This window comes from Balaenoptera borealis, assembly GCF_965194805.1.
Source record: "Balaenoptera borealis genome assembly, chromosome: 2".
NCBI lineage: Eukaryota > Metazoa > Chordata > Mammalia > Artiodactyla > Balaenopteridae > Balaenoptera > Balaenoptera borealis.
In genome coordinates this window covers 169476863-169500366 of record NC_138867.1, presented here as the reverse complement: position 1 = coordinate 169500366, position 23504 = coordinate 169476863, and the positions used below count along the sequence as shown (strand labels likewise).

General features: G+C 34.8%; 1 protein-coding gene and 2 pseudogenes across 3 annotated transcripts in view; 1 reads left to right on the top strand and 2 right to left on the bottom strand.

Annotated features, from left to right (window-relative positions):
* The window catches only part of TRIM58 (tripartite motif containing 58), a 122615-nt gene extending 117332 nt beyond the window's left edge, over positions 1-5283 (top strand). The window contains exon 6 of the mRNA XM_082379387.1: positions 1282-5283. Coding sequence (XP_082235513.1) covers positions 1282-1433 — 152 coding nt within the window. The 3' untranslated portion in view covers positions 1434-5283. The remainder of the gene's footprint in view (positions 1-1281) is intronic.
* An 8545-nt stretch (positions 5284-13828) lies between these two features.
* On the bottom strand, positions 13829-20233 carry LOC309623010 (olfactory receptor 2AJ1-like; annotated as a pseudogene). The gene is made up of 2 exons (XR_014249950.1): positions 17629-20233; positions 13829-17292 (listed from the first exon to the last, which is right to left on the bottom strand). The product of XR_014249950.1 is annotated as an olfactory receptor 2AJ1-like (transcript).
* Positions 20234-21028: 795 nt separating this feature from the next.
* On the bottom strand, positions 21029-21742 carry LOC309623021 (PHD finger-like domain-containing protein 5A pseudogene; annotated as a pseudogene). Its single transcript has one exon. The product of its transcript is annotated as a PHD finger-like domain-containing protein 5A pseudogene (transcript).
* Positions 21743-23504: the final 1762 nt, after the last annotated feature.

Below are 23504 nucleotides of genomic sequence, written 5' to 3'. Positions count from 1 at the left end.
GACTAGGAGGAAGGTGATATGTGGGGCTGGCTGGGAACAGGAAGTAAAATAGCTTCATCAGCAGGCAGAAGGAACTGAGCTAATTTACAGTGGTGATTTGGCACTTATTGTCCCAAAGGGCAGAGAAATTAGGAACACTGGGATTTATTCAATCTGTCTGCTCTCCGAGAACCGACCCCTCCATGCATGTTTTCTGTGTGCTTCTGGGGTCTTCTGTGGATCTACTCTTTTATTATAACAGGGAAGGATGGAGGTGGTCAGCATATAAACACATGTATGTATATATGTCTGTATAAAAAACATATTCTACAAATCTACAAGTTCTAAACATTTACCTATATGGTAAATTTTTACTCCTTTACTCCTTGACTCTGTAACTGTGTGTATTCCAAAGAACCCAGTAATTATTTTGATAAATCTCTTAGCCAATTGATTCAAGCTAGCCTGTTTTTCTCTGATATTGCGTGGCTGATTGCAGGGACTCAATTTGTATTCATTTATCTATTATTATTAGTTTTCTGTTTCAGCCTTGGCATGCCTCTGTAAGAGCATTAAAAACACAGTCATATATACAGTCTAATAAATTAGGAGTTCATGATACTTGCTCAATTTCCCCCTAGTTAGGTTTTGAAACTAAAGTATAAATCCTAACTAACTAAATAAAGCAAAATTTTTCTCCTTGTCAGTTTCTTAAATTTGTAATAAACTTTCAATTGATCAATGCACCTAAACAATTTTCCAACTATCTAGGACAATGGGTTCTTTCTTTTTCATACATAAAATTCTTAATAAAACAATGTCTGAATACTTTTGCCCCGTTTTCAGTAGGTCTGAGGGGAAAAAAAGTGATTCTTTCCAAGTGGGATGGGACTGATTATACCTCAGTTGTTTTTTAATTACATAATAATTCTTGGGAACAGAGGAAGGAAGCAGATGATCCATCAGTATTTATGTTTATAGAACAAAAATGGATTGAGTCCCTGATTTTACTTACATGAAGTAATAAATTCTTTCCATATCAAGGGACAAATTTTCATGGGTCTCATTTTCTGTCTGGACCCTATGGGAGATTATAGAGTTTGCTGTGATGTATACCTACAGCACACCTCAGTGTATGTACTAATGACCCCTGTGGGTTTAGAAGTTTCACCAGAGCTTGGGGCTGTTGAGAAACCCAGACCACCATCAGGGTCCCTCTCAGTCTTTCCTCAGGAGAGATGCATTTTACTGTCATGGTCATATGCTCCTCTGCACAAATATCATGGTCCCTTTCATTTATAGAGGAATGGGCCAAGACCAGGAGAAGTGCCTTCATTTCCTCCCGCATCTGGAATTGCACCTGGCTGGACCACCTGTGTGCACACAGGAGGGAAGAAGAGATCACACAATCCTGCAGAAATCCTCCCATTAGATCCACACATTTTGACTTCTGATTTTTAATCATACCTGGTGGCATACAAGTAAAAATGGTGAGTAGATTTCTGGATTTAGGAGCTGTGATATTGTGACTTGTAAGAAATATATGTTTGGTCATTCAGATGACCAAACATATATTTCTCACATATGTTGGTCTTCGTCCACAGTTCCTGGCTCACAGCTCCCAAACCCTTGGAATTTCCTAAGTGTTGAGAGTGATAAAGATGTCTTTTGTTATATTAACAAGGTGAGTTTGGAAAGCACCTAAGGATGGGGACTGTTGCCAATGGACAGCCATGTGATTAGAGGGTTGGAATTTTCAGTCTCACCTCTAGACCTCTGGGGAGGGGAGAGGGGATAGAGGTTGAATCAATAGCCAATAGACAATGATGTAATCAATCAATCATACCTATGAATGAAGCCTCCATAAAACCCCAAAAGGACAGGGTTGGGAGAGCTTCCGGGTCGGTGAACACATAGAGATACAGGGAGAATGCCCTTCCAACATGCCTTGCCCTATGCACCTCTTTCACTTGGCCGTTCCTGAGTTACATCCTTTTAAAATATACTGGTGGCCTAGTAAGTAAAATCTTTTTCCGTGTTCTATGAGTCACTCTAACAAATTAATCCAACCTGAGGAGGGGGGTCGTGGGAACTTCTGATTTATAGCCAGCTGCTCAGAAGCACAGGTAACAACCTGGACTTGTGGCTGGAATCTGAAGTCCAAGGAGGGGATTGATGGAACCTCCAGCCTGTAGCCAGTTGGTCAGAAGCACAGGTAACAGCTTGGGCTTGCAACTGGCTTCTGAAGTGGTTAGGGGGTTGAGGAAATCTTATAGGACTGAACACTTAACCTGCGGAATCTGATACTTTCTCTGGGTAGTTAGTGTCAGAATTGAGTTGCACTCTTAGACACACTGCTGCTGTCCAAGGTTTGTTGCTGTGGGGACCCTCCCCATCCACCATGTTGGAAACTGGGTCTCAGAACCTCCAAAAAAGGAGCTCTACTCATAAGTCTGCACTTCTTTGTTGCTTTGTTAAGTTTAAAAAAAAATAGGAAATGCATCAAAGAAATAGAAAAATAGAAAATGAGAAACATCCTCCTTGCTCTTGGAAAGTTTATGGATTATGACTGATATACCAAGACACAAATCTATAGACAAATACATACATAAAACTCATATTTTTAATCACAAGAAAGCAATAAATTTACCAATGCAAAATAATTTCTTTGATTTGTTGTTTGAGTGTGGGCATTTCTGAGGTGGAATGGTGCATTTGGGGACAACAGTGCTCACACTCTGACCAGCATCTACAGGGAAAATAAAGTTTACCTTTTGATACACTGTTAGCACACACTTTCCGAAATACACAAATTAAATGTTTTACAAATCAATAGTCTTCATGCAGGTGATCTGCTCTGCTGTCTCCAACTCATGCAAAATCATATCTGAAAAACTGTGAGTTGTCAGTCATTGGATTCATTTCCTGACCTTTCCATGAGTCATTGCCCATGTGTGTGGGGAGAGCTCAGATCTCTCCAGTTTAGCACTTGTTACCGCCTTTCAGTTTTTCTAACTTTGAGCAATGAAGAGGAAGTGTTTCCCCAAGGTTGAGAAGACTTGTACTACCACATTAAGCAATTAATTGTTCATTCTTTTTTAAAAAAGATTTATTTATTATTTATTTAATTTATTTATTTTTGGCTGTGTCGGGTCTTAGTTGCAGCACGCGGGATCTTCGTTGAGGCATGCAGGATCTTTCACTGGGGTGCGCGGGCTCTTCATTGTGGTACATGGTTTTCTCTTTAGTTGCAGCGCGCAGGCTTCTCTCTAGTTGTGGCACGCAGCCTCCAGGGCGCGTGGGCTCTGCAGTTGTGCCGCACGGGCTCCAGAGCGCATGGGCTCTGTAGTTTGCGGCATGCGGGCTCTAGTTGAGGTGCACGAGCTCAGTAGTTGTGGTGTGCAGGCCTAGCTGCCCTGTGGCATGTGGGATCCCAGTTCCCCGACCAGGGATCGAACCCACGTCCCCTGCATTGTAAGGCAGATTCTTTACCACTGGACCACCAGGGAAGTTCCCTAATTGTTCATTCTTTGAGCTTCCAAGCTGTGCCCATGTATATAAGATGAAAGAATGGTTATTGCCCAATCTCTCCCCTCACCAAGAGAGTGATGACAGATCCACATGACATACAGTAAAATTCATTGTGTGCAAGAACAAGTGCACAATTAAATTAAATATGAAGATATTCACGGGGCTATAGAAGGTACTTATGAAGTGTAAACTGCAGGTGGAGAAGTGGAAAGGGTTAATACTGGAACAGCATGCTGAGAAGGACCTCAAACAGAGAAAAGAAAACTGATTATATTCCTTCCAAAGTTTTAATTTAAGGGGAGAAACTATTTGTCCCTTCCCAGAGCCATTTAGAAAGTGAAGGTACTCTGTATCCCATCTGAGAGACGGGTTTCTTCCATGGACAGAGGTGTGTGCTGGAAGCATGGCTTGAGGACACTCCGTCCCAGATCCCCAGTGGTTAAGACAAGTGCTCCAGTCTTCTTCCAAGAGGAGAAAAGGGGCAACACCTTGGTTAAAACCTGGCAAGCTGTGAATTATTAGCAAGAACGTTTTCTTTCAATTGTCTCAAACCTTCCCGTGAAGAAGCCCTTCTCACCTCCACATCAAAGTCGTGAAAACGATTCAGGAGATTGGAACTCCAGTTCTTTTGAAAACCAAACTCATGCCCTTCCACTGCATTTGGCTCATTTTCAGCTCCACATTCTCAATTTTCTCGTCTTTCACGGGATTTACAGTTTTAAGACTGTGAAATTGTGCAGCAGTTTGTTTTAAAACACTGGTGTTACAATGGAGATTGAAAATTCCTTTCAGTCTTTTTTCCTTCCTAACTTCCTGTCTTTCTTCCTACTTTTCTCCCTTTCAGTTTGATAATTACCAAAAAATAAATAAAATTAAAAAATAAGGGGGATGAGGCAATGATTTCTGTAAAGAAGGAATAACAAAATTAAAAAGATATATTAAGAGATTTTTTAAAAAGACAGAAAATCATTCATAGGGAAATTTCCTAAATATTATCTCATATGCATACATGTATATGTATTCTTTTCTAATTTCTTAATGACTCATGATTATTGATTACTATTTTATAAACGAAGGATAGGTACACATTAAAGTCTCCCTTAAACTCCATCTCATGCTCTAGAAGTGAGTCTTTTTGACAGTTCAGTCTATATACTTCTAGATATTGTTTCTATTTTAATATAAGTATTCATATAGAGAGAGATTCTGTGACCAAAAACATGGGTTATCATGTTTTTATCACACTACATAAAATCTCACTGTATATTATATTTTGCCTTCTCCTTGTTTGAAATTAATAAGACTTTGGGAAAAATTTCCAAGTGAAGCCACATAACATATACTATTTTCATTTAGTAATTGTTTGTTTCCAGCTCATAAGGTTTATTTATTAAATCGTTTATAAAATCATTTCAATAACTTTGAACATATACATTGTTTCTGAGTATTATCCATTTCAATCAATGCTATAATGAAGATTATGGAGGATTTATATTACATGTGCAATAATAAATGCAGGAAAGAGTTCAATATGCAGAATTAATGGGTCAAAAAACCCATGTAATTTAAACATGTAATTTAAACATGTAATTTTATGGAAGATAGATGTTTCTTTTGTTAAAATAACATGAAGAATGTCAAAATATATGTTATTTGCTATTAATTTTCTTTTCTAAGATCCTGTGAAAGATACTATACCAATTTAAATTCCTATCAAGAATTAATGAGCTCACTTCCCCACACGTTTCCCAGCTCTGTATATATCATACCTTTAAATACATTTTCTTTTCTAAGATCCTGTGAAAGATACTATACCAATTTAAATTCCTATCAAGAATTAATGAGCTCACTTCCCCACACGTTTCCCAGCTCTGTATATATCATACCTTTAAATACTTACATATCTAAAAAAGCAAATATCTTTATATTTACATTTTGGGCTTCCCTGGTGGCGCAGTGGTTGAGAGTCTGCCTGCCAATGCAGGGGACACGGGTTCGAGCCCTGGTCTGGGAAGATCCCACATGCCGCGGAGTAACTAGACCCGTGTGCCACAACTACTGAGCCTGCGCGTCTGGAGCCTGTGCTCCCAACAAGAGAGGCCGCGATAGTGAGAGGCCCGCGCACCGCGATGAAGAGTGGCCCCTGCTTGCCGCAACTAGAGAAAGCCCTCGCACAGAAACGAAGACCCAACACAGCCAAAAATAAATAAATAAATAAATAATCTAGAAGAAAAGAACATATATATTTACATTTTAATTTTATATACTCAATCATAAGTGAGAACAATTCTGATGTTTTTAAGTCACATTGTTGTAAATAATTGTTTTTCTGTGAACTGCTCTTCAAGCATTACCTTCTTTTATTTTGTTACATCTTTTCTTTCCATTTTTGAAAAAAATATTAAACAAGGTAGCCTTTCAATTTTCATGTTGAATTTCTCTAGTACTGACATTAGTCTTTCGACTTTGTTCGTCATCTTTCTATAGTATAGATTTGAAAAACAATATGGAATCAAATTCATTTATATTTTGCATCATAGCTTTCAAAAATTGCAACTTGCCTAGTGAGATCTACCTAAATCCAAGATGATCAGGAAGAAAAAGAGAGAGAGAGAAAGAGAGAGAGAGATGTATTGAACAATGATCATGCTTTCTTATAGTGGCTGTATTTTTTAACGTTTTTAAGTATTTGATTTGTAATTAGTTTTGGTGAATGGAGTAGTTTAGGGATCCACACTCCCCAACCCCAAATGCCTTGTCAATGGTTATGTTTTAATTATTAAAGTTTTAGTGTATGTTTGGATATATGTTAAGGATAATTTCTTCTCATTAGACTTTTTTTTTTTTCCTTCAGAATTTTCCTGCCTAGTCTCATGGGCTTATTTTCCCATTCCATTTGTATGTCATATAAGTTTTATGTAACATACATATAAACTTTTATATTTACCAACTTTCTTTCATATTAATAAAATATTAAAACATATCTGTAAAGTAGTTTGAGTATTATCATTTTAGATAAGAAAACTATGTAAAGGTAAGTGAGCTTTCTAAGATCTTGTGATTGTATCTTGTTGGCTACGGGATTGTGACAGGGGAGATTGGGACTGTAGCCCAAGATGTTTTCAATCTACTCCTCTGTATCTGCCTGTAAGACTTGTGGTTTGTGTCCTCAAACATAATTTGCTTTGGATGTGATATGTTCTTGGAATTGCAATTTAATAGAGGTTTCTGAACATATATGTGAATTATTGCATTCAGGTTGTATTATCCATTATAAAATTTTATGATTTTTTCCCCTCAAGCAGTATATAGTATTTTGGAAGAAAAAAAAGTTTTTTCTTTTGTACCAGACCTATCTGAGAGAGAGACACACACATGCAGACAGACAGACAGACAGAGACAGAGAGACAGAGACAGAGGGAGAGAGAGGGTGGGGGGAGAGATTAACTTTATGTGCACATTGCTTTAGTAATATTTTATCTTCCCATACATTACTTATCTACTCAGATACTTTAAAATTACCTCAAGAATAATGATCAAATGAGTGAAGTGTGTGTTTGAGATAAAGAGTAGATAAGTATTCTGCATATAAATACTATGGAATGGTTATTCGTGGAGTTCATTTGGGGCCTTTAAGGTTTTAGCAGGAGCTTAAGAACTTGTGTCTTGAGAAGAATCAGTAGTTGGGTTGTGATTTATCTTTCCTGTCATTGGAATTAGAGGCAGTATCAGCAGTGAAGGATAAAGACTCTAAGCCCCATTTCCTGGGTTTCAAAATTAGTTCTACTCCTAGAATACGATGATTTACTTAACATACATCTGCCTCATTGTCCTTTTCTGTAAGTCAGGGATAATAAGAGTGCCAACTTCAAATCATTCTTTTTAGAGTTGGTGAGTAAATAAATGTAAAAAGCATAGAAGATTGCCTGGCTTATAGTAAGTGCTCACTTTTACTGGCAAAGCTCATTTTTACCCTCTCCATTGCATTCAAATATATATATATTTATGTATATGTATATATACATATACAAATGTATAATATACTTATACATGTTTTGCTCCATATTGTGCTGGAATATCCGTTCAGTAAGGTTGGACTTCCACAAAGCCTCACTCATCCATAGGTATCTTCCCAAGTCAGCATTCTCCAAATTTTTCCCAACTGTGAATGAGAGTGGTTGAGGTGTTTTCTGACTCCACTGGTTCTACAGCCTGTACTGAGTTCTGTCTGCCTATTATTGGATGCACAGGTGGGCAAGACTCCTCCTGGGTTCCTTGGCATATGGTGCTGGATTCCATAATTCCCACAGGAGCACGTTCTTTTGCAGGTAGATGTCGAATTACTTGTTTATTAGGGGGAACAAAAAGGATGAATGTGTTACACTGCCATCAAGTTGTTGTCACTCCTCATACACTTTAGAATTAGTTTGTTGACATCTACAAAATTACTTGGTGGGATTTTGATCGAAATTTAACTGAATCTAGAAAATAAGTTGAAAGAAACTAATATCAAGACAATATTGAGTATTCCTACCCACGAACGTGGAATAACTCCATTTATTTAGTTCTTCATTGATTTAATCATTAGAGTTTTGTAGGCTTCCTTATTACAGATCCTGTTCATATTTTGTTAGATGTATACCTATGTATATCATTTTGGGTACTTATGTAAATGGTTCTGTGTTTTAAATTTTTACTTGCTGACTGCTGGTATATAAAAAGCAATCCACATTTTATATCAATCTTCTATCCTGTAACCATGCTAAAAACCTTTCTTCATCCCAAAAGGTTTTTTTGTCAATCCTTTCAGATTTTCTACAGAGACAGTCATGCCATCTGTAGCAAATGTATTTTTATTTATTCCTTCCCCGATACGTTTTATTTTCTTATCTTGTCTTATTGCATTAAGCAGAAATTCCAGTATAATGCTGAAAAGAAGTTGTGAAAGGGGACATCATTTTTCTAATACCTGATCTTACTGGGAAAGCTTCAAGTTTCTCACCATAAAGTATGATTTTAGCTGTAGGTTTTTGTGGGTATTCTGTAAGCCAAGGTATTCCTAGTTACTGAGAGTTTTTATCATGAATGTGTGTTAGATTTTGTCAAATACTTTTCCCACATCTATTGATATGATCATGTGATTTTCTTTTTTAGCCTGTTGGTATGATGGATTACATTAACTATGTTTTAAAAGTTGAACTTGCCTTACATAAATTGGGAAAATCTCACTTGGATATGGTGTATAATTCTTTTTATACATTGTTGGATTTAATTTGCTAATATTTTCTTGAGGATTTTTGCATTTATATTCATGAGATATGAAGTTTTCTTTTCTTGTAGCATCTTTGGTTTTGGTATTAGGGTAATGCTGGCTTCATAGAATGAGGTAGGAAGTATCATCACTTTTTATTTATTTATTTATTTTATTTTATTTATTTATGGCTGCATTGGGTCTTCATTTCTGTATGTGGACTTTAGTTGCGGCGAGCAAGGGCTACTCTTCATTGCAGTGCGTGTGCTTCTCATTGTGGTGGCTTCTTTTGTTGTGGAGCACAGACCCTAGGCATGTGGGCTTCAGTAGCTGTGGCATGTGAGCTCAGTAGTTGTAGCTCAAGGGCTCTAGAGCACAGGCTCAGTAGTTGTGGCACATGGACTTAGTTGCTCCACTACACGTGGGATTTTCCCGGACCAGGGATCGAACCCATGTCCCCTGCATTGGCAGGAGGATTTCTAACCACTGCACCACCAGGGAAGTCCCCGGAAGTATCATCTCTGCTTCTACCTTCTAAAAGAGATTGTAGAGAACCTGTCTAATTTATTCCTTAAATGTTTGGGAGACTTCAACAGCGGACCTGTCTAGGTCTGCTGCTTTGCAGTTCGAAAGGTTATTTATTATTGATTCAATTTCTGTAACAAAGATAAGTCTATTCAGACTGTTGATTTCTTTTTTTTATGAGTTTTGACAAATTGTGACTTTTAGTGAATTGGCCCGTTTCATCTAAGTTATTAAGTTTGTGGACATAGAGTTGTTCATAGTATTCTTTTATTCTTCTTTTAAAGTACATAGGCTCTATAGCAGTGCCCTATGCTCTTTCATTTCTGATATTAATAATGTCTGTATCACTATGTTTTCTTAGTTGGCCTAAGTAGAGGCTTATCAGTTTTATTGATTTTTTCCAAAGAACCAGCTTTTGGTTACATTGACCTTTCCTACTGATCTTCTATTTTCAATTTTATTGACTTCTGCTCTGATTCTAATTATTTATTTTCTTCTGCTTACTTTGGATTTAATATGCAGTTTTTCTTTAGCTTATGTGTGTTTTACACTGCAGAATGTGGTCTATCTTGCTTCATGTTCCATATGAGCTTGTAAAAAAGTGTGTTCTGCTGTTGTTGTATGAAGTAATCAGTAGATATCCATTATATCCAGTTGACTGATGCTGTTATTGAGTTCAACTAAGTCCTTACTGATTTGCTGCCTGCTGGACCTTTCCCTTTCTGAGACAGGCATGTTAAAACCTCCAACTATGATAGTGGATTCACATATTTCTCCTTGCAGTTTTATCAGTATTTGCCACACATAGATAGGCACATACATGTTAAGGGAGATTAGCTCAGGCTCCCAGACTTCAGACTATACTACAAAGCTACAGTCATCAAAACAGTATGGTACTGGCACAAAAACAGGGATATAGATCAATGGAACAGGATAGAAAATCCAGAGGTAAACCCACACACCTATGGCCACCTAATCTATGACAAAAGAGACAAGAATATAAACTAGAGAAAGACAGACTCTTCAATAAGTGGTGCTGGGAAAACTGGACGGCTACATATAAAAGAATGAAATTAGAACACTCCCTAACACCATACACAAAAATAAACTCAAGATGGATTAAAGACTTTTATGTAAGGCTGGATACTATAAAGCTCTTAGAGGAAAATATAGGCAGAGCAATCTTTAACATAAATCACAGCAAGATCTTTTTTGACCCGCTGCCTACAGTAATGAAAATAAAAACAAAAATAAACAAATGGGACCTAATGAAACAAAAGCTTTTGCGCAGCAAAGGAAACCATAAACAAAATAAAAAGACAACCCTCAGAATGGGAGAAAATATTTGCAAATGAAGTGACTGACAAGGGATTAATCTCCAACATATACAAACAACCCATGCAGCTCAATATCAAAAGAAAAACAAGCAACCCAATCCAAAAATGGGCAGAAGACCTAAACAGACATTTCTCCAAAGAAGACATACAGATGGCCAACAAACACATGAAAAAATTGTCAACATCACTAACTATTAGAGAAATGTAAATCAAAACTACAGTGAGGTATCACTTCACACAAGTCAGAATGGTCATCATCAAAAAATGTACAAACAAGAGGGTGTGGAGAAAAGGGAACTTTCCAACACTGTTGGTGGGAATGTAAATTGGTACAGCCACTATGGAGAACAGTAGGGAGGTTCTTTTAAAAAAAACTAAAAATAGAGTTACCATATGACCCAGCAATCCCATTCCTAGGCATATATCCTGAGAAAACCATAATTCAAAAGGATGCATGCACCCTGATATTTATTGCAGCACTATTTACAATAGCCAGGTCATGGAAGCAGCTGACAGAGGAATGGATAAAGAAGATGTGGTACATATATAGAATGGAATATTACTCAGCCATAAAAAGGAATGAAATAGTGCCATTTGCAGAGACTTGATGGACCTAGACATTGTCATACAGAGTGAAGTAAGTCAGAAAGAGAAAAAATATATATAATATGACTTATATGTGAAATCTAGAAAAATGGTAGAAATGAACTTATTTGCAAAGCAGAAATAAAGTCACACATGTAGAGAACAAATTTATGGTTACCAAGGGGGGAAGGGGGTGGGATGAACTGGGAGATTGGGACTGACATATATACACTACTATGTATAAAATATTTAACTAATGGGAATCTACTGTATAGCACAGGGAACTCTACTCAGTGCTCTGTGGTGACCTAAATGGGAAGGAAATCTAAAAAAGAGTGGATATATGTACATGTATGACTGATTCACTTTGCTGTACAGCAAGAAACTAACACAACTTTGTAAAGTAAGTATACTCCAATAAAAATTAATTAAAAACTTAAAAAAGAATTAAAAAATAAAAAAAGGCAAACTGTTTAAAATGCAACTCTGAAACAATGAAATAAAAACGTACAGTAAACATGTGAGGAATTGCACAACTTCACTAGTAATCAAAAATAGGCAAAATAAATAGCAACAATATCATACAAATACACTCACTATATAGGCAGAAATATATTATTTTAAAAATCATGCATGTTTTAAGGTTGTGAAATAAAAGGAACTCATGCTAGAATGTGTTGAACTAGTAAAACAATTTAGAAAACTAGTTTGATATTACCTAGTATAGTGGGTTGAAATACGTCCCCCCAAAATTCATGTTCTCTCAGAACATGAGAAAGGGACCTTTGGAAGTAGGGCTTAGCATATGTACTTACTTTGGGATCTTAAGAGGAAATCATCTTGGATTTAGAGTGGGTTCTAAATCAAATGAGTAATGTTTTCATAAGAGAAAAAAGCAAATTAAAATGTACAGAGGAATGAAGACCATGTGAAGAAAAAGACGGATTGGAGTTATGCTGCACAAGCCAAGGAACATGAGGAACAATCAGAAGCTGAAAGAGTCTAAGAAGGATAGACACTTAGAACTTTTACATGTAGCCTGGCCCTGTCAAAAAACTTGAAATAGAATGTCTGGCCTACAGAACTGTGAGAGAATAAATTTCTATTGTTTTAATTCACCAAAGTGTGTGTTGATTTTTTATGGTAACCTTAGAAATTTAATACACATCATAAATTTTAAGATGTGCATACCTTCTCCCTAGCAATTCTACTCACAGGCATAATTTTTTAAAATTCATGTTTATTTGTACCAAGATATATGTATACGAGTATTGATAGTGAAGTTGTTCACAGTAGTTAAGAACAGAAAACACTCCAAAGTCCAATACATTTGAAAGTTGAATAATTTATGTATATTAATGCTATAAAGCTTTATAAAGGTAAAAATAAATTATAATTAAAATAAAAACTTTGGGGAAAATTTCACAAGCAAAATGTTAAATAGAAGGAAACAAGACAGAATAGATACATATATTTTCAATTTATATTTGGTTAAAAATTAAAATTTACGTTTTATATTCAAGTCTTTAATCCATTTTGAGTTGATTTTTGTATATGGTGTGAGATAGTTGTCTAGTTTTATTTTTTAGTATGTGGCTGTCCAGTTTTCCTAACATCATTTATTAAAGAGACTATCCTGTCTTCATTGTTATGTTCTTGGCTCCTTCATCATAAAATAATTGTCCATATATGTGTGGGTTGATTTCTGAGCCCTCAATTCTGTTTTATTAATTTGTATATCTGTTTTTTTGGCCAATATCATGCTATTTTGATTCCTATAGCTTTGTAATATGCTTAAAATCAGGGAGTGTGATACTTACAGCTTTGTTCTTTTTATTTTCAGGATTACTTTGTATATTCAGGGTGTTTTGTGAATCCATATAAATTTTAGAATTTTTGCTTCTGTTTTTCTGAAAAATATTCTCGGAATTTTGATAAGAATTGCATTGAATCTGTAGATACTATGGGCATTTTAACAATATTACTTCTCCCAATCCACGAGCATAGAATATCTTTCCATTTATTTGTGTCTTCTTAAATCTCTTTCAGCAATGTCATAGTTTTCAGTGACCAAGTTTTTCACCTCCTTGGCTAAATTTATTCCTAGGTATTTTATACTTTTTGTTGTGATTGTAAATGGGATTTTACTTTCTCTTTTTGCTATACCATCATCAGTGTATATAAATGCAACAGATTTTTGTTCATTTTGTACTCTGCAACTTTACTGTATTTGTTTATTATTTCTAATAGTATTTGGTGGAGTCTTTAAGGTTTTCTATATATAAAATCATGTCATATGCAAATAATGATAGTTCTATTTCTTCCTTTTTAATTAAGATGCCTTTTATTCTTTTTCTTTCCTAGCTGTTCTGTCTAGGACTGCCAATACAATGGTAAATAAAAGTGGTGAACATTTTAGCATTGTAAATAATACTGATAATTTTTGTAAAGAAAGAAAATAATTACATAAGATTTAGTGTAACCATTACATGTATGGGAAAGGGGAGGTGTTCCCACTAAGAATAAATATACAAAGTATTATGTGTATCAATATAATTCTAATGCTTGATGTGAATTGTGATTCCATGGTGTTATATTATTTTTATCAGTTTGGAAAAATATTTATCTGTAAATAATAATTCATGTAACATATTAAATGTGCACAGTAAAAACTGCTTATTCAAGTGGGAGACATTGAGTTAAACCAAATTGTGTTTGGCAGAAAAATAAGGCAAAATAAATGAAAAATTCTTAAATTATCTAATTATTAAGTTTGTTTTAAGTGATACACAAAATGAATAATAAATCATAAGCATTTTGTAAAATAATGGGAGTTGTATATTTTCTAACATCTAAGAAATATTCACCAAAAATGAATTGTTTATTTTTTCCAAATTCTCAACAAATTATTATAATTCATGTCACATTATTTTACTATAAAGTTATAAACTGCATGAATAGACAGAAACATGGTGAACATTTCTCCCAAGTAAAAATTTGAAGTTTAAAGTTGTCAACATCTTAAAAATTAAAAACACTCTCTGTAAAAGTTTTCTAGTAAAAGAGTAATAACTTTTAATGGCATAGTTACATATCTATGGACTAAGGAGTTAATTCAAAGCAATATATAAAAATGAAAGGGTCACAGTTAAGCTGTACCTAGGTAAATAGCCTTTTATAAAACAAAAATAAATAATAGCAAAAGCAGATGTGTCAACATCCAAATTAGAGAAGAGAAATTTCAAAACATACCCAAATAAATTAACAATAAGATACTCAAAACTAAATGGAACAAAATACTCTCCAGAGAGATAAATCTTAGTTTGAACATATGTTGAACACTGGTCATCCTACATGATATGACTCAGAGTGTGATTAAATGTTAACGTTTTAAATACAATTAAGTGCCCGCACTGTTAAGCATGAATGCATATAATTTTTTTGTGTTCACTTAGTGGTGGCATTGTAAAATGATAGTTAAGATTCAGCAATCTCTTCTTAAGATTTGATATTTTCTTCTTTCTTTATATCTAAGTTATGGGTAAAAAGAGAATCTCTTAAGCTCACATTTATTTATTTCTTAAGCTATTTCTTTGTAATAACTTGTAAATATATTTTTGGTGGCCTTTTGCCCATATCTGAAGTCAAACCAAGTGTTAAAATCAAGTACAAATAGATACCAGACTTGAAAATTACCTGAGCAGGCAAAACCAATTAAGACATACAAGCAAAACCTAACTTAGCTTATTCTGCACAGCAAGGAAAACTTATCATAGACCACTTCTTTTAAATGCCTCTGGAAATCATAACCAAAACAAACTGTTCCCCCAAATAGCTATGAGGTAACCACTTTAACCAATCCTCTATCTACCTCTTGGAAAGCTCTAATTTTATAACCAATCACTGTAAATAATAAACAGCCTCTGTGCTCACACTCTATAGGCTGTCTTATAACAATATTCCTCTGAGCCTCGTTCCATTGTTAGTTTAAAATCTCCTAGGTAATAAACCATTTTTATATGCATAATAAACACAACTTACTATTTTTGTAATCCAGTGCTTTTATCTCTGCTACTTCCAAATTCTGACACATGAAATACTATGAGGTAGCAGAAAAAATAAACACAATTTCTCATATGCATATGAAATAATTTAATATGTTCAATGTTAAAAAAATAATCTGTCAAAAAAGATACAAACACTCTAATATAAAGACTGATTAAGTTCAAGAACACAATGCTAAAATGTAGAAAAATGCATTTAAAAATTTCTCATCATTGGTACAAGGTAAGTAAAATATTTTTTAAGTTAACTAACTGGACAATGTTAGCAAAGCAGGAAGGAGAATGCACATTCTTGTACATTGGTAAATGGATTATAAATCCATATACAATTTCAGTCTTCTTGTACATAGGTATCAAAAATCTTAACATTATACATATAGTAACACTCCCTAGTTAAACTATATGAATGGTTACTAAGGACATAGTAAAGTCTTCTCTTTAAAAGAATAGCAAATTCAGTATTCACAGAGACCTGTCTGCTAATGCACATAAATGAAAATGTACAGTTGAGAAGGGTGGCCAATGGTAGAAAGCCATTCCTGGGTGAGAAACACAGGAGTGGCTCAGCTCCATCTGATAATCCATGGGAAAATGTATGTTTGTTATTTCAAAATCTAGGGATTTTTCTATTAGTATTAATATTTGTATGTGACAAGTAATTTTAAATATAGATTCAATGGGTTTTCAAACACTATGAAGAGTAACAGAAGTCTTTGCTAAATTGAATATTTCACCTGAAAGAGAAATTTGTGGCTTCTTGATTTGCCAACTAGATTAACTTCCAAAAATCGAAAGGAAGAGAATGGGTGATCCTGATTTGAATGTATGCACATTGCTGGGTCAGTATTTGTGGCCAGAGAGATGGAGCAATATTGTCTGGGCCTGAATTACATGTTTGTACATATCACTAAGGGTTAGGATACTGTGATGGACAGACAAGTCAAGACCCTGACAATGAAAATGAAGGAGATGTATTTTCTGAATATACAGATGTGTGGTTACCAGAAATATTGCAACAAGGGGTTATCTGTTCAATATACCCAATTTGTATAGTTCATTTTCCTGAAGTAGAGAGTCCAGATATGCTATGGGGTAGGTTAAACCTATGGGAGAGGTAAAACATTTATCTATAGGGTGACTGAAATACTGGGACAATTTAATGTATATTAGTTTATGAAATTCTGGTGCTTTGTTACCTGAAAAAATCACAGTTTGAAAATATTGGCTATCTAGAAAAGTGAGAAAAGAGAAATAATTCTCTTTTAAATAAGTAAGTGAACAAAGATGGTCACCTAATACAAAGAAATAATTTTTACATGCACACTTTTTACATTCATTTCAGTTTATTTTTGCTCTATTTATTAAACATCTCCTGTCAGATTTTCTCTATTGAAGAATCATTACTTACGCCTGAAAATCTCCATAGGACCCATTATCATGCAATTAATAGAGTGTGTTTATTAAAAATATAAGCAGGGATAAAAAAATATCAAATATTAGAGTATATTATAAAACTATAAGAATGAGAACAGTTGTTATCTCTGGAAAACAATTATATTTACTTTCATTACTGTGGTGAATCAGGTCTAGCTGAGAACATAATATCTAATTAAGTATCTTTTCAGAATGAGAGACAATTTATTGCTTATTAAATACAGCTGCAGGACTATATGTAGACACAAGGATAAAATATTTTTAATCTAGTTGAAGATGTAATTCTAAGTTACATTTAAAAGACAAAAACAACCAGTAAAAAGATAAATGAAAGTACAAAACAAATTATGTGGAGTGATAATATTTCTTAATAACCAAAATTACTCAGTGAAAGCTGTATAAATTCAAATGTGTAATTTATGGCCACAGCATTGAACTATAAGAGAATTAATGGATTTTTAAAAATAAATTGTTAAAGGTCAAATATGTCAATAAGTCAAATATGTAAAAAATATAAATCAGAAATAATAAATGGGTAAGTGTAGCATGAAAAAATCCAAAACAAGAATGTTAATATAGGGCTTCCCTGGTGGCGCAGTGGTTGAGAATCCGCCTGCCAATGCAGGGGACACGGGTTCGTGCCCCGGTCCGGGAGGATCCCACATGCCACGGAGCAACTAGGCCCGTGAGCCACAACTACTGAGCCTACACGTCTGGAGCCTGTGCTCCGTGTCTGGAGCCTGTGCTCCGCAATGGGAGAGGCTGCGACAGTGAGAGGCCCGCGCACTGTGATGAAGAGTGGCCCCCGCTCGCCGCAACTGGAGAAAGCCCTCTCACAGAAACGAAGACCCAACACAGCCAAAAATAAATAAATAAATTAATTAATTAAAAAAAAAAAAAAGAATGTTAATATAGCACACACACAAGAAAAATTTTCAAAATCAATTGAAACTAAATGAATAAATATATATTGCAATTACATTGAGGACTCATCATTTACTAACTCAATAAAATAAAAAGCATAAAATCATATATACCAATTTTATGAATTGGTTTGTATACACATAAACTATGCACACACATATACATATCTATTTGTTATGTTATAAATGTACATGACTCATCAATTTGATAAGAAAAAAACATCAAAAAATAATTATTCCCTTGGACCCATTATTTTCACTTTTGAAGATTTAGCAAGAAAAAAGTATTTTTCACAAAGTGGGGCCTTTCATAGAAAGAAGTTTATAAATTGGAAGGAAATGGTATGATAAATTTAAAAAATAGTTAAATAAACTGCTATAATTAAAGTCAAACTACTATAGATGATTAGATAAATATTATCAAAGCTATACTATTGTGGTTCTAGAAATTAGTAAAACAAAACAAAACAAAACAAACATACAACATCACTTCCAATATAAAGTGGTAAGAACAAGAAGAAAATTTTGTGTTTGTGAGCCACACTTGAATAATATGTTCAAAATTAAATATGTTGTCATAAGAATTGGAAAACAAAGTTCTGAGCAATGTATTATAAGTATTGACAAATATTGTTACAATACAGTGGTTTAGGGAAAATTAGTTTAAAATGTAGTATAGAGTCAATAATACTTAGGATTCACATTTTTTCTCTTCCCTAATTAAAAAAAAAAAAGAGTTGTTTTTTATATTGATTGTCGACTGGCAGATTTCTGACATGGCATTTTTCTTAATAAATTTGTGAAGATCTTATGAGGCATAGCAGGAAGCCAGGCTCTGTTTCATTAGTAGTCCACAGGGGATAGGGTGAAGTGGTTTGGCCATGAGATGTCTACAGAAAAGTACCATTTGCTGGCTGTATATTGCTCATCTCTGTTACAGTGAAATCCTTCTGTAACTAAGGTCTATCCTTTCTTCTCCTATTCTCAATAGATATCAACTTTGTAAGGTTACTTGTCTTCTGAAGACTTTCCTGAGGGCTCCAGCCATCTCTGTTTCTCAGACTGTAGATGAGGGGATTGAGCATTGAGGATGGTGTAAAAGATAGAGACCACTTTGTCCTGCTCAGCAGTGTGATAGGCTTTGAGGAGAAAATACTTGATGATGACTATTCCATAGAAGAGAGTCACCACAATCATATGGGAAGAACACGTTGCCAAAGTCCTCCTCATCCCCATGTTTAATCCTAATCTCAAAACAGTGTAGAGAATCTGCCCATATGAAGCCATGATGGCAGATATTGGAAAGAGGAGAAATACAACACCACTGACAAAAAGACCATTTTCATAAAGAGAAGTGTCAGCACAAACAAGTTTCAGGAGAGCTGGGATCTCACAAAAGAAATGATGGATTTCCCGGGAGCCACAATAAGGAAGATTCAAAACATAGACAACATGGATGAAGGCATTGAGAAGTGCATCCAGCCAGGTGCCAGCCACCATGAAAATACAAACTGTAGGGCACATGAGAACTGAGTAGTGGAGGGGATGGAATATTGCCACATAGCGGTCGTAAGCCATGACTGCCAGGAGAAGGCACTCTGCTCCCACAAGAGTCATGAACAGGAAGAGCTGAGTTACACAATTAGTATAGGAAATGTTGTTTCTTCCAGACAAGAGTAGAGATATACAAGAGGTCCATCAAAGAAAGTTAACTGAGAAGAAATTTCATAGGAGTATGGAGGTGATCCTCTCTTAGTGTGATGTTCTCCCTCGAACAGATAGTGTTATTACAGCGCCATAAAGACTTTAGACACTCAGTAAGAATTTTGAAATTTTGAGTTACTTCCAATTGGCTGCTCTTCTTGTTTACAACCAAACAACTTGGTATGTGATTTCTTGAAGTCCAAGACCACATGAAGTGAGTATTTGGTTCCGTTTACCCACTCCAAAGTGAAAATTAACATGCAAGAAAGTAGACATAGTCATAGACTGTTGTTTTAGTATTAATATAAAATGTTATTTTACCTCATGTTGTTCAAATGATTTCCACAAATGATAGTTTATATTATAGTCCATAATTTGGTGAAAATTATATTTTCTTTTTTTAAAATTAATTAAAAATTTTTTTAATTTAAAATTTTATTTTATTAATTTTTTATGCAGCAGATTCTTATTAGTTATCCATTTTATACATATTAGTGTATATATGTCAATTATATTTTCAATATTTTAAGTACTGAAGACTTTTTAAAAACACATTTACAGATGTGACTGACAACTTATTAAGAAACTGCATAGATTTTTTTTACATGAAGAGTCAATTTATTCAACTGAAATAACTAGTAGGATCTTAAAATCCAAACGGCTCAAAGTTTAACCAGTTTTAACTCAAGTACTTACCTTTTACACTGTTTAAGTATTATGAATAACAAGCATATCAAATATGCAGTCCTTTGTGCTTAATTAAGACTAGGAGTAAAAGATGCATTTTCCCTAATGTATCTTTTTTCAACAAAATATATTAAATTGTTACATTTATTTTGATAAAGTCAAAAGTTTTACACTTACAAATTTTAAAAAGATTCCTAATTTGAATCTTCAGAGGCAAATAAATCCATAAGTAAGTAAGTAAGCAAATAGATAAATCCCACTGTCCATGTTAAAAGATATTCAATGGCTATACATTCTGGGTATGTATATTTTGGAATTCAAAAATTGAGCCAAGTTTCTGTTTTCTTTTTTTTAAATGAATCCCAATACCTTTATTTTGAATCACAAATTCCTGGATGATTAAAATTCCTAGAGTTAAAATTAAATCGGGAAGGGGCTGACTACCAGAAAATAAACGCCTACTTTATGAATACAATAGCAACAGAAAGGGTTTCCAATTTTTAGAAGAAACATCACACGATGCAGCGCCACCTGGTGGGTGTTACAAGATGAAATGCCCACACTGACTGTTCTGAGAGCCCCCACCGCGCTGCAGATGTTTCCTCAAGGACAGCTGCCGTCAGAGCTGCTGCAGGGCCATGCTTCTCACTGCAGCCGGCCTCACAGCCAGCTCCTCAAACAGAAGACTGAAATGATATATCATTCCTGTTTTAGCAGCTTTTGGTGTACAGAACTTCTCGATGTGGATTAACACAGACCTGCTTCTTGAATTTAAGGAATGCCATGAACCAATCTATTAATTTGTCTGTGGTACAGTCTGCCAGAGTGCTCTGCGAAGAATCTTTTTTTTCCATTCCTACCATGGCTGGGTGAGAGGAGAGGAAAGGGTGGAAAGGTGCCAGTGTACTATAGGCAATTCAGGTGACGCTGTGTGCTCCATTTCCTTTCTGTAGGCGTTTCTTTTGGCAGCTGCAGCAGCTTGACGGGGGGAGGAAGAGGCAGCCCACCAATCACCTCTTCTTGAAGCCATATTTTTTGCGTTCACAAAAGAGATCTGTCTTAGAGCTCCCCAAATTGACAATCTTTGGGCAACCATCTCTATCTTTCTCCTGGATGGTGCACTCCTTACAATAATAGGGATCCGAAACCCCGGGGCCTCCACAGATCCCACAGCGTCCCTGGTAAGAGCCATAGTTAACATTCATCACATATGTGCACCAGGGTGCAGGGACGCACATAGGAGTCACAGATCACACACTTGCCATCACGTTTTTCACACAGTCTTCCAATGGCAACACCAGCCTGCTTGCGGCAAAAGATCAAGTCCGGGTGATGTTTAGCCATAGCTCCCTCTATGCCACCGGAAGCCCTCTTTTCTGTTTTTTAATGGAAGGATATATCACATCAGATACATGTGGTAAGTACATAAATCTGGTATTTAAAAGTATTGCTCTATTTCACTTATTATTTATATTGAATTACAATTTTGAATAAATTATTCTGTAATTTTATTTTTACCTGTATTGCAAAACAAGGCTGATGTTGTGTCTTGTAAAGAAAAGTGCCTGGTCAACATCAAGCCTTTCAACTAATTATTTGGCATCAAATAAATCCAATTTTTTTTTCAGAAATACTAGCTATAAATTGTAATTTTTTCCCTCAAAATATCACCAGAAATTTCTTTATGTAGACGGAAGCATTGCACATAGAAATATCCAGAGTGACTCATCTTCTCTTGATGTCAGGTCCATACATTATCAATGAACTAAGGAGGTTAAATAGCCCACAAAAATCTCTCTACCATAATGAGTTGTGACAACTTATAATTCCACCTGTACTGTCCTCAGAGAAAATGTCCCTTGTTTGCCTCTCTCCTCCTTTAGGTAGACAGTAGCATAATCATTCTGTTGTCCTTCAAATACCCAAATAAATAAGTCTGTCCCCTTAGAAACAAACAATAATATCAGTCAACTTCATAATCGTTTGTTTATCGGCACAAGATTTCTCCACCTTGACAGTTCAAAAATTGCCATGTCAATATCCCAGTTCAGAATTTAATAGATGTGACTATAGAATATCTGTCATTTAAGATCCAGAGCAAGTGTACTTCTTTCCTGACTTCACCATTGTTTAGTGACCTCAGATATGTTACTTGACCTTTGGTTTTTCATGTATAAAATGGGATAATAAGAGGATGCATGTATAGGGTTTTGTGAGGATAATGTTAATTAATTATTGCAAATTTCTTAGGACAGTGAAAGATGCACAGGAGAGAATAAAAGTTTCACAATGTGGAGTTGAGCTTGAATTTTATGACTAAATATAATTAGGACTATGAATTGATCTATATAGTTTTGTTTTACCTTCTGGTCATATCACACACACAAACTAGAGACTTATGTAACAGCCAACATATATTTTTAATGAACTACATGTGTGACTCTATTTCCTTAATATTATATCACCCATGTACATTAAGTTTCTGGGTCTTTTTCAACTAGAAATATGCATCTACCTTTGTGAATTTTGTACATTTGTGATACTATTGCACATATCTTATTAAAGTAACCCTGAGCACTCTAATTGCAAAATTATTCTCATTTTTCTATATATAGAGAGGCATATATAATGTTTCTCAGAAGTTGAGCTTAATTTGGGAATGATACATCTAGCTGAATTTTAGTTACTGGGGAGATAATTAGGTTACACTGTGAGGTTAGTTAGGTTAGGTCACATGGTGAGATTCGTTTGATGTAGTATTGGTTGTAGTGTTAGCCATTGGATTTTTCTAATGTGTATTTGTATATCAAACTTGTGTTATTATTTATTGATTACTTTCTATGTGTCAACCAGAATTCTAAGTACTTTACCTTTATATTAAATCCTCAGGCCTGCTAATGTCCCTGCCAGTAAGGCACTGTGAATAACACTGCTTCAGTGCCTGTGATCATAGCCACCATGTTTTACATCCACACAACTTTAATATCACTAAAGTTTTGATTTCGAATTTTTTACTCAGAAAAATTTTAAATATAGTGTGAAAATCTAAATTCAACAGAAATCAGCATTTGAGAGGGACTTCAACACACCTCAAAATCATTACAACAGCCATGTAATTAGAAAGCCCATCTCTCCTTTCACAACTGTGCTCATTTGTGCAAAAGTTACCAAAATATTCAGAAAAAGGGTAAAAAACCCCAATTATTAGCATTATAATTACTAAAAAGGGCAAAGTGTAAAAACAATTTTGGAATTAATATATATTTTTTTCTCTTAAATTCAGTCTTTTTTTAAAGTTTCCTTTGGGCTTTAAAATAGCATATGCACAATAATACTTTAGAATTTTTTAAAGATAACTCAAAGTTTTAATCTAGTTTTGTTATCAATGAAAATAATTGGGAATATAAGGACTATTCAGTAAGATCTCCTTTCTATTAAAGAAGCATAAAGTCCAAAAAATCACACTACTTCTAACATGAGTAAC